We start from the raw sequence: 12,646 nt of genomic DNA on the forward strand, positions 1-12,646 counted from the left end.
TCAGTATGGAGTCTGCTTAAGACTCTCTTTCCCTCTCTCTGCCCCTGCACACCTCTCACCTTGCTCTCTCAAATTAAGAAGTCTTTAAAAAATAAAAAATAAATTTTAAAAAAAGTGAGGACCTCTTTTTAATGAAAACACAGATCAAATCTCCTGTGATGGTAATTTTTTAGTATTAATATAAGGAGGGAAAGATACCATAAAATGAGGAATGATTTTACATGAATGCACTTTATTAATCAAATCATACACGAAAAGCTTATTCATACACATATGCATGAAACATTTGAAAACTATTCACACATATACATGTACAATCTTCTGAGTACCCAGAAAGGACTCTGTGTTCCCAAGTTGAAGAACAAGTTTAGACTATCTTCATGGGAAAACCTCATGCTGCTTGGCACAGCCAGCATGTTAGACTATTCTGTTTCTCTCCGTGTCCCTCAGAGACCACTGCCACGTGCTTGGGAGCTAGGAGCAGCCTGTGCACGTGCAGATTCCAAGATCTTCCTCCCCCAGAGTTCTCACAGGCCTAGGATGATGAGAGGAAATAGAGTCATTGTCATTTGAGCTGCCACCCTGTGACAAAGAAGCCAGAAAGGGCCTCCAAAGTAAACTCCACATGTGCATCTGCTTATAAATCCTCTTCTCTTGCTCAATTACTAAACATCCAGAAGAGAGGACAATTAGAACCCTACTCCCTTCCATTAACCAGGTCATCGTGCACAGTGCAACCATTTCCCAATTGCCCTTTATTTCCAGGCGGATCTAACAATACAGATGAACAAATACCTGGACGATGGGCATTGGACTCAGAAGTTCAGCTTCATTTTAAAGCTTCTTACCAGATACTTGATAATGACTACCTTGCAGGATTAAGTGGGATCAAATGTGGGAAAAGCTTTTAAGAAGAATGAAGCAGATACAAATTAAAGCAGTATTATTACTCTTAGCAAAGAAAGAGCAATTTGTCAGATACACAACCCATGCTTCCAGTGACAGGGGTCCTGAGAGGGCAGAGCCAGCGGGCACACATGACACACGAGCAAGAGAACAGGTGTGGCCAGGAAGAGCCAGAAGACCTGTGGACAGCATCTGATTCAGCGAGTCACAGACTTTGTGTTCTCAGGACCCCTTTACGCTTTCAACAATTATTGAGGACCTCCACGGGCTTTTATGTGGGTTATAGCCATCAATATTTACCATACTATTTACTTAATTTCTCAATTAAATTGAGAAAAATTTAAAAGATTCATTTAAACATAATAATTAACTACATGTTAGCATTATCTATTTTATGAAAAATAATTATTTCCCCCCAAACAAAAATGTGCTTGGTGAAAAGAGTGGCATCGTTTTATAATTTTGCCGATTTTTTAAATATCTTGTTTAATAGAGACAGATTTTCATATCTGCCTCTGCATTCAATATATTGGGATTTCACACATCGTGCAATCACTGGAAAATTTCATTGTACTTTAATGATAAAATCAAAGTAAGGTAAAAATAACATTTCAGGATTATTGGAGAAATAATTTTCACTTCACTGACCTCCAGAGTTCCCCGGACTATACTTGGAGAACTATTGATCTAACTTATAACTTAGTAAGAGTTTTCACATAAATTGATCCAATTGCACCTCACACAACAAGGTTTTAAAATGACTTCTATTCTCCCTATTACACAGCTGGGGAAACTGAGTCTTGGAAGGATAAGAAATTTGCCTCAGGCTAAATGATCAGGATTCAAGCCCAGATGCTCTGATAACAAATCAACTCAGTCCCACCCACCCCACCACCTCCCATATTTCTATCACTAATAGGAAAAGTTAAACCACTTTCTTTCTGAGTAGGGCCAGATGCTGCTTCTTCAACCCTAGTGATATAAATCACATTTGCAAATGGATTAAGTCTTTAAATTATCCCTAAAAGTGGAGAAAAGCAAATGCATTAATAGTTAGCAATGGCTTCACTATTACTCTTTCTGTCCCACATGACAGTCCTAAAATAAAATTTGCTTTCCTTTTTCTCTCTGGTTTCACTATACTGAACAATGATTTTTCACAAAAGAATAAGGAGAGAATAATCTGATGAACAACGTTCTGATTCTCTAAAACACCAGAGAGGTGATTTAGGGTTTGGGACTAAGAGAAGTTAATCCATTTTTGTTTTAAGTTGCTAACTCTGAAATTTGTTGCATTTTAAATGTCTGTTTTTCTACCCTCTTAGAGAAGCGGTCAGCAATTTTCTCACTGCCCTCAGTTTGCAAAGAAAGAGCAGGAATCAACAGCAAGTCCCTCATCCTGCAATCTCTGGGAATATCTGGGCTGCCCTCAGAATCGCACTTTCTCTGATGGACCAACCGGAACTCTTCCAGGCGGCTAATCTCGGTGACCTGGATGTCCTCCTACGAGCCTTCAACTTGGATCCTTGAAGGAAAAGGAAAAAAAAAATTAAAAATATAAATCCTTGTCTATGTAATTGTACTGAGAAAGGCAAAACTATTTTATTACGAATTCCAAAAAGGATAAACCAGATGTCCAAAAGGCCATGGTGATAGAACACAAGGGAATTCTTATGGACAATGCCCAGGCTCCGTTCAGATTCAAAAGCACAAAATGTTGTATATAGAGTCAAGGTTGGGCTCGAAAGAAGACCTGAGAGACACAAAGACAAACCAAGATAAAGTAACTGTGAGCTGCAAGCATATTCAAAACATGTCCTCTGGGGGTCTTGTCCCCACTTGCAGCTGATACACATCTAAGGAACTTGCTCATGGGACACCTGGAGAAAGCACTGCCTCTGATCAGGGAATTTGACTGTTTCTGAAACTATCCCTGCAATTCCCCTTTTACGACATAGTCTGGGCCAAGGTGCATGCACATACATTAACTCCTGACTAAAGAGGCATTGCTTAAACCTGTTCCAATTTTAACTTTTACTGTAGCCCTTCGATTCCAGAGAGGGAGCTTTGCTGGCAAAAGCAGTTTTTTGCACTAGAAATTTTTGCTGTTCCCAATCAAAACTTTTCTGGGACTGTATATATGCACTTTAATATCTTATTTATGCCTTGCTGGAGTTTTGTTTTGTTGCTCCAATTTTTAACTTAGGGGTGAAAGATTTGAGAACTCAGCCTTGTTAGATCCGTGGACCAAATAAAAATTCATGAAAATAGTTTTTCATAGTGTAAAGTTTTGAAGGAGTTTTTCTCAAAGCAGGTATGACATAGAGTGTAGTAAATATGTCAAACACAGATCTTGCTCACATGCTTTCTGGGACTGTATAAACTTAAGCAAGAGAAAACGTACCGTCCCGTCATGCATTCTCTGCAGGGAAGAATTTTGATGATAACGTGATTTCTATAGATTTAACATTAACTTGCCTAAGTGTTATATTTTACTTGCTTTCTAACTGCCCTGCACACCAATATTCCTTTTAAACCATTAATATTTTAAATAGTATTTCGTAGAGTGATAAAGACATTTTTTCCTAAAAATTGTTTTCTTAGTTCCATAATAATCTGCTCTGCTCACTCTTTTGCATTCTAAGTGATAGAAGATCAATATTTTCTAGCTGAAACTCACTAAATGTTAGAGGTTTAATATGAAAGATGCATGCCCATTTGGCTCTCATTTTGAATATTTATCAAGTATCAGGAATTTTCTGTTGGTAGTGGTGTTTAATTGATTGCATTCTGCTCACTTCTTCAGGATGTGTCGTGCCTCTTGGGGATTAATTGGAATGACATCCTTTTTTAAGGAATTAGAAAAATTGTTTGCAAAATATAATATCACCAATATCCAATTCTAGCAATTTGCCCTAGTAAGTCGTCCCATTCTTCTCCTTTCTCTTTCCTTCCTCCAGAATCTTCCCCAGAGCAATCTGATCCCAACTTTTTCTTCACGTTCTCCGGTTAGTCATAGCTGGTTACTCTCATGATTATAGTTACCAAGCAAACAGCATTTGAGTCAAGACAGTTTAATTGACTGGGGAGTTAGCTTCTCCTGAGGGAGAAATGTGTGGTAGAAATCCTCTCCTCTGTTACCTTGGGAGTCCCATGGGTGGGAAGGGGCTCGAGGAAACACGAAACCACAGCCCTTGAGGTTTATGTATGTTACAAAGAGAGAATTTATAAGGTTTATAAGGACAAAGAGTCGAGGGCCCAATGGTGTGCCAGGCTTTCAGCTTCATTGTCCCAGCTCACTTGGGCAAAGGTGGGGCCCCCAACTGGACCACAGGAGGCAGAGGCATTAAGGCATTCACTGTTGGGCAGTAGTGACAACCCAGGCTTTGCTTACTTCCTTCCAGTCTTAGAAGCAAATAAAGCTCAATAATAGTTTCAAAACTATTCTTTAGAATTTCAGAATCCTAGAATTCAATCTAGGAAGGACTCTTGGGGCCAGCCTTCAAGTTAATGGCAGCTGCCTGCCCCAATAGCTTCCATTCTCTGCATGTTCCTCCTCCCGACTTCTGTGCATTTACTGGCTGGCCAGCTGATCTGCATCCATCATAGTCCAGTAGGAGCCTCTGAACACAGGATTCAAAGCAAACCTCACAGGTTTCTGTTTATGATGCTGTTCTAGACTTTCAACACTAACTGAATTTGCAATAATAACAAGCTGTTTTCTTAGCTTTGCTGGCATGAGTTAACAGTCTAAAGCCTGCCAGCAGGGTAAATGCAGGAAACGTTGATTTAATTCGATTGTTGCTAAGTAGTGACAAGTTTTGCAGCCCCAGTTTTATTTTGCTGTCAGAATACAATACTTTCAGAGGAGAGTAGACAATTTTCCATTCCCATCATAATTTGATAATTTCCAGAACATTCAGTAGGGCTTTCCCCAGTATGTCCAGTGTCCATCAGGACCAAGATTTTCATAGTCGGTTGCCTAACAGGAAGTGCAGAATTATTGTCCACGATGTTTTTCAACAATATTTTTAAATAAAATTAAGTAAAAACAGTTACTAAAAAACAAGGGAAAGTTTATAGAAATCAGAGCACCACCAAAACTTAGTAAGATTACAGAACAGTCTTTATTATATACATTTTTAAAGTATATACACATTCTTTTAAGGCAGAACTGTTTTTTGGTTCTAACCCCAGTGGTATAAAATTGTCATTTAAATTACTTTTTCCATTTCAAAGAACAGGGTGTCCTTGGTTCCTTTCTGAGGCACCCTGGGAAGGCTTGGAGTTTTTCTTTCTTTCTTTTTTTTTGCGGGGGGCGTGGGGGGGGGATTACTGAGTAAGTAAGCAAGCCTAAGCTCTCTTAGAAGATGCTACTGTTTTACTAGAATGACCATCCAGTTGCTCAGATGTATCTTTCAAGAACTGATTTTACTAGCAGATTGGATGAAAATGCAGAGAAAGCCCGGAATCATTGCTGAATTTCAAAATAAGTTATAGCTATGTCTCCTGGGCTATTTATTCTTTCTGCTGTACCTTAACAGTGGGAAGGAGGTGGAGGCCCAAAGAAAAGAAGAAGGGTAAAGCACCCCCTTACTGGGCCAATCATACGGAGTCATCATTCCCTTTGCGTTCTCTTAAGATCATTCCCCATGACTCCCTGCAAGGAAGGCAGATCTTGTCCACCAGGAAACTTTACCAGAAAACTAAGAGCTGTGCTTTCTCAGCCAATCTGCATTTCAGCTAGAATGGCACACTAGCCATTCTTCAGGGTTACTTAACTGGGCTGGAATGTTCAGGACACACTCACCTTCAGAGTTTTATGCCACTCTTCTTCTTTACTTTAGAGAAAACTATTACATTGAATCTTGGGTCCATGTTGAGATGCCCAAACTAGGTGTATCTTTCTAGAATATTCTTGCTATACAGGCGAGACTTGAATCCAACGATAGCTAGTCCCACATATAACAGGAGCTCCTAAACTCTGTCCCATAAACTTTATCCATGAGCCCTTTGGGAACAGAGAAAAATCAAAGATAGTCATTTTGTGCCCCTTCCTCATCTGCCCTTGAATTAGTTCCACAGGATGGGCCTGCACTTTCAGTTAGTTGTTGCTATTGTTTTATACCTTGAAATGATTCTAAAAGCATTTTAGAATCAGGGTATTCTGAAGGCTTGATCCGTGTGCCATCTCTTTGAGGCCTCATAGTTTAGAAATTACTGAACATGCACACATGATTTCAACGTTGTAAAATAATTTCACATACCTTCCCTCTCCAGGTTTTGCTGCACAGTTTCCCTGTCATCTCAGTATTTATAGAACTGGTTGAAATTAAACTGTTTTGAACTAAGAAGTAGACATATATATATATTTTTTTAAAGAGTGTTCATAGATGAACTCTGGCATAAGGTTTGTAAAAAGGCAATTTTTAAAAAATAAAACATATAACCTCAGGTACAAAATAATGCATGCATAGTACTTGCAAATCTGCCTACTCAAATATTAACCAAAGCATGCAAGATAAACTTTACTGAATGTAAATTTACCCAGTGCATGATTAAGTCTCATAGGTTAGCTTGTTTTTTCCTTGTTTCTGAGCAAGGAAACATTTTCATGAACTTTGTGTTAAAGTTGTACTATTTGCTTTCAATATCTTAACCCTCGAGATTGTTTTCATGCTATCACACTTAACTTTACAGATATTCCCACGTCTGGCTTATGCAGTGTTGCAGCCAGTGCCAAATGGATCTACCGAGAAATCCTGGTATTTAGACATCTAAACGATTTATAAAAACCAGTTGAGGCACAACAGATCCAAAACTCAAAGTCTATATGTCTGAACGCTACTGAACAAACTTGTGTTGATTGCCTCTGCACAGTTTTGGGTTCTAATTCTGAATAGTGCATTTCAAACATTTTCTAAAATTCAGGAATAAGTTAGAAATACTGACATTCTAAATAAGGTAGGGAGGTTGGGGTAATGCCTGGCACATGAAAACCATCATAAGGCAAAGGACAAGCGGACTTAATTTCCACAAATGTTACATCGTGAGTGTGTGGGGTGTCACACCATCGTCCTCCACATGGTATGATATAAGTAAGCTACTTGGACCCACCTCCCTTAAGAAACTGAACTTGGTTGATCTGTCTAAAAACATGGAAATTCAGGGGTGATGAGGTGATTACATGTTCACTCAGAAGCAACTTGGAAGTCTTCTCACTGCTTTTTTCTGTAACCCTTGCTTTATGACAATATATGGCAAAAAGACCAGAATCGGATGGAGCAAAACTCAGTAAGACGAAGTGGGAGGAGGGGTGTCTTCTGTTAGTAACAGCTTTGTCACATATACCCCCAAACACATACATATAAGCTCAAAGACAGAAATCTTCAAACACACAGCAAAGACTCTCGTGTGGAGTCATTAAGCAGTTAAGAGGAGAAAACCCAGAAAATTAAAGTGTGAGATTTAATAAACTCTCATGTAGTATTTTGCTTTGAATAAGGTTTCCGCTACCAGCAACCTCTGCAGAAATACCAAAATAATGCACTCTAGAGACAAGGGCCCCAATCCCAGAACTGTTTTCTCAGGACCTTCTCTACAGGAAAAAACCAACTTGCAATGGGAATGAGCAGAGTGTGGTAGCAAAACCCTTGCCAGGCTCATTGGGACACTTTTAGAAACCTGCACTCAAAAAACACTAAGATGAAAAAAAGAACAGCAAAAAGTTTGTTGCTCAACAATAAAATGTGTGTCTTTTTTATTTGCTTTCAATTTCTTGGAGAGGGCAAATTGTATGACCAGAAAAAAAAAATGGTAAGAGATTACAAACACACTCAACTGGGTAGTTTGGCATTTTCACTGAGAGACATAAAAATTTTGCATAGATACCATAAAAGAATTGTGCAATGTAAGAAATGTTTATGATTAAATATGTTGCCAGTAGCTAAAGGAAATAAAGCAAACCTAAATTTTTACCGACATCCTTTCAATTTCTCCCATATCACCTCACTCACCCTCTTCAACTTTCATTGCCCAGGTTTGTTTACATTGGTTGAAAAGAAAAAAACCTGATTAATTTAATAGACTTTTTACAAACTATAACAAGCATTTACTATTTAGAAAAGACGTTTCTATATATTTTGTATATCTATGAACATTACATATCTAGTCTAATCTAAAGATATTGAGATAAATTCTGTGTTGCTTCTTTATGCTCAATAATGTTTAAAATCTTGGGATTTCATTTTTAAGCTGAAATAGATAACAAACAAAAAATTTAACCTTAAATGTTTACATTGAGTTTTTAAATTAAAACCAACCCAAATTAAGTGACCTATATATAGCAAATTAATGGCAATGGGGTGGGGGTATAAAAGTTATGGGCATCCTATGTGATAATGTAACTGTGTACTTAGTAAAATATTATGTATCATAGCACAACTCTGTTGGATATTAACACTTCATCTTAGTATTTCCCTGCATTGCTCTTTGAAATAAAACTCCTACCATAAAAATAACTTCTTATCATATTAATGTGTTTAATTTATTCCTTTGGCTTATATTTGCAAAGTACCAAGATTAAGGTAGTATTTTTATACTATTATTGGAAGCATGCCTTCCCTTTTTCACATTACTAAATTGTATTTATATTTGTGCAATTTTAAACTATGTTTTCAAATAAACTTTGTCTGTGGCTTCAAGGTCTTTTGAGAAATCTTTCAAAATGGGACTTGGGGATCGGAACTGCTTCAAGTCAAATATAATCCAATTTGTACTACTGGTAAAAAAAAAAAAAGGCAAAAAACAAGTCTTTTATTGGATATCACCACATATGATTTTGCATGAGTTATCTGGAAATTAAGAATGCATTTTTAGATATAAAACAAAACTTTAAAACCTTTGTGTTTTTTTTGTTAATTTTTTAAGAGTAAAATATTATTTAACCTGAAATTGGATTTTGTGATTTTTTTTTGGAATAAAAGTATCAAAATATATTCTAGTTTTAGGATATGGGGTTTTTTTCTTCTTTTTTTTTTTTTTTCTTTTTTAATCAGTCAAATATTTGAGGTTCTACTAGGTGCAGGTACTGTTCTAATGCAGGACAGTGGTGAGTTAATCAAATTGGACTTGCCCTTGAAGAGCTTAGATTTCTGTGAGGGATCAACAAATATTTTAACAAATAAGAATGTCATGTGCCAAAAAGTGCTAAAAGAACAAGGCAAATAAAGTATTATGAGAGAGACTGGTGGCTCCTTTATCTATAGATGGTCAAGAAAAGATGGTTTCTTTAAGGTAACATTTGGGTTGAGCTCTGAACAAAAAGAAACCAATCAAGTGGAGTTGGGAACAAGCATTCTTAGCAGAGCTAACAGCTTAGCACAAGACGCCAAGGTAGGAATGAGCTTGGTGTGTCTTCAAGGAGAAAGGAGTCCAGGGGGGCACAGGCCGTGAGCAAGGGAGATCTTAGGAGATGCCCTGGCAAAGCAGGAGATTGTTGGTGGCCTTCCTAGAGCACATGAAAGGTGGATTTGCCCACAGGCAGAGGAGGGATGCCACTTGAGACAGAAGTTTGTTTCCAAAATGTTTATGAATGAAGGTCGTGGGCAGTTAGATGGGTGATGCAGGAAACAACAGGCTTGGACGAGCACAGCTGCACAGGGACAATGGGCACGCCTTCTCCCTCTTGGTGTAAGCCAGCACTGAGCCTTGCTGGAAGTTCATTTTCTCCTCTGTAAAATCAAGCTGTACCTCTTTCTTTCTCATCTCACCAGTGTTCTACTCAGTGGTGAATTGTGGCTCCTCTCTCCACCCACTGCATAACTCAAACTTTTGTATGTCTCTTACCCCTTTTTAAATGAGTTCTATTAATTTCCTCAAATAGCTGCTTCGCTCCATGAGTATATATAAAAGCAGCCCAAGGTTTGAAGTGTTCTTTACATTTCTTTACAAGGCTCCTTACAGTAACGCCTTACCTATCCAGTTCTTTAGGGTTCACAAGGACTGATGCATTTTTTTTTTTTTGGACTGATACATTTTTTTCCCTTACTTTTACCTCATAATAAATAATGCTGGCTGGTAATCATCTTAATGAAATCAGCACTTTGAGAACTGATGGTTAATTTAAGTATTTTGCTCTATGGAACTAAACCATTTGATTCTCAGTAGGCCCCCTGTTTGGGCTTAGAAGGTGGCGACCAAGCAGTACAGCCTTCCAGCCCAAGTTTTCTGAGAGGGAAAAAGAAAGGAAGCTAACATCTACCGAAACCTACCATGTGCCAGGTTCCTAGGCCATTGTTTCTACTATGCCACCTTAGCCCTGAGCAACACTCAGGTCCTCCGCTCTTCCCGTACTAATAATGTATCCAGTCCATATTAATGTCACTGCAAATGATAAACATGATAGCAAAAGCTGTGCCAAATAAATAAATAAATAAATAAATAAATAAATAAATATCTTCCAGATTAAAAACTGACTAAAGATCACATCTACTACTAAAAACTGCAAAAACTAGCCCAGGAAAAAGTAGGCTTGAAAGAAATTACCAGGACGATGGCTAAGAGTGCTCATAGCAAAATTTGCTATTGATTTAAAAAATGACAAAAGGACAAAATCTTGACAAAATTCAGATTTGCAAAATTTGACCTGGTAAAGGGGGACCCGGTGGAAATAACGGCTGTCAACAGGAATCTGCAATAGCAAAAGTTTCTGATGAGGACCAAAAGCTGATGACTCAGACTGTCCTCATAAAATCTACATAATTGATCCCAATTAAACTAATGTCATTAAAATAGAAAGGAAAATGTAAAAGCCTAGAGAGAGTTCAACTGAATAACTATTTCACACTGTCTCCTCTCTCCTCAAACCTCCAATCTCCTCAACCCCATGCTCCCTCCAAGCTGAGGATCTCACTTACTTCCCTGAGCAAATTTGAGCAGATAGGAGAAAAGCCAGACTCTCAGCACTCCACCTCCTCATAGCCACGTCTCTCCCTGCCTCCTGGCCCCACAGACAGGCTCCCCAGCCCCTGTCTAAAGTCAGCTCCCACTGGGCACCAGATCCCATCACCTCTTCCTGCTCAAGGGCAGCAGACAGTGATCCTTCCTTTCTGTCCTACATCCTCAGTCTTGTGCCTCCTATTTGACATGTTATTTCTCATATTTAAAAACCTCTCTTGGGGTGTCTGGTTGGCTCCGTCGGTGATGCGTTGTCCTTCAGCTCAGGTCATAATCCCAGGGTCCTGGGATCAAGCCCCATGTGCGGCTCCCAGCTCAGCGGGAGTCGGCTTCTCCCTCTCTCTTTCTCAATTGTGCTTTCTCTCTCTCTCTCAAATAAATAAGTAAAATCTTTAAAAAAACAAACACACCTCTCTTGATCCCATCCCACTTTCCGTCAGCCACCACCACTTCTTCGCTTCGCTTTGTGGCAAAATTTCCCCAAAGATTTGTTTGCATTCATCTGCTATTCCTGTCCTCCCAAACTGTCCCCATGGAGATCACCCGTGGACTCCAAGCTGATCAATCTTGTGGTCAACTCATCTGACTTAACCTATCACAGTTGTCTGACAGTTAATAACTTGCCTCTTTACGACACTTTCTTCACTTGGCATCCACTTTCAAGCACTATTCTCTTTGCTTTCCCCACCTTGGTGTTCACTCCTCTCAGTCTCCTTTGCTGGTTCATCTTGTCCTTGACTTCTTCTATTGAAAGACTCAGTCCCTGGACCAATTCTATTTCCTGTCCCCCTCCACTGGTGATTGCACTTAGGCCCTGGTTTAAATGCCATTTAGCTATTAACAACTCCCAATTTTATATCTTCAGTCCAGACTTCTCTCTCAAAATCCAGAGCTGTATATCCAGCTTCCCACGTAATATCAGCCATGGAGGTCTAATAGGCATTTTAAACTCAACACATCACATGGATTTGTGATCACCTTTTCCCATCACCAATCCCCAATCCCACCAAACCTTCCCTATCTTTGTTGATTGCAACTACATTCTTCAGTTACTCAGACAAAAAAACTCTGGGGTCTTCCTTAGCTACTCTCACTCCCTCACATGCCACATCCTGCCCATCAGGAAATCCTATTAGCTTCACTTTCACATGTATCCAGAATCTGACCATCCTTGCTGCCTCCACTGCTACCACCCTGTCCATGTGAGCCATCAACCTAGCCTACCTTGCTTACCACAGTAGCTCCTATTCTTGCCCTCCTATCATCTCATCTAGGCAAAGTACAATCTTTGTAGAACCTTGGTCAGTTCAGATCATCACTCTGCTCAAGACCCTATAATGACTCCTGATAGCACTCTAGAATCAAGCCCTTCCAATGGCCTTCTGGCTCAGGCTACATAGCCCCTCCCCAAATTCCTCTCCCACTACTCTCCCCTTTGATCCCTTCTTTCAAACCACACTGATCCCCTTGCTGCTTCTCTGACATAATGGATATGCTCCTCCAGCTTGGAGCCTCTGCCCCAGTGAGCCCCTCTGCCAAGCATATCTTTCCCCCAAATACCCATTTAGATGACTCCTCCACCTCCTTCAAGTCTTGGTTCAAATCTCACCTCCAAATGATGCCGTCAAGAAGTACCCCATTTAGTACCATAATCCGCACCTCCCACCCCTCTTCTGCTGTCCCTTTTTTCCATACCACGTAATATCTTTTAACATATTATATAAGCTACTTATTTCTTGTTTAGTGTCTGGCTCTCCCTGCTAGAAAATAAACTCAACAAAGG

The 12,646-nt window shown here is 39.2% G+C and overlaps 1 protein-coding gene across 5 annotated transcripts in view; it reads left to right on the forward strand.

Annotated features, from left to right (window-relative positions):
- PEX5L (peroxisomal biogenesis factor 5 like) overlaps window positions 1–3,181 on the forward strand; it is a 228,969-nt gene extending 225,788 nt beyond the window's left edge. For all 5 annotated transcript variants that reach the window (XM_041732035.1, XM_041732032.1, XM_041732033.1 and 2 more), the window contains one exon: window positions 2,232–3,181. In XM_041732035.1, coding sequence (XP_041587969.1) covers window positions 2,232–2,436 — 205 coding nt within the window. In that variant the 3' untranslated portion in view covers window positions 2,437–3,181. The remainder of the gene's footprint in view (window positions 1–2,231) is intronic.
- Window positions 3,182–12,646: the final 9,465 nt, after the last annotated feature.

This window comes from Vulpes lagopus, chromosome 17 (genome assembly GCF_018345385.1).
Source record: "Vulpes lagopus strain Blue_001 chromosome 17, ASM1834538v1, whole genome shotgun sequence".
NCBI classification, from domain to species: domain Eukaryota; kingdom Metazoa; phylum Chordata; class Mammalia; order Carnivora; family Canidae; genus Vulpes; species Vulpes lagopus.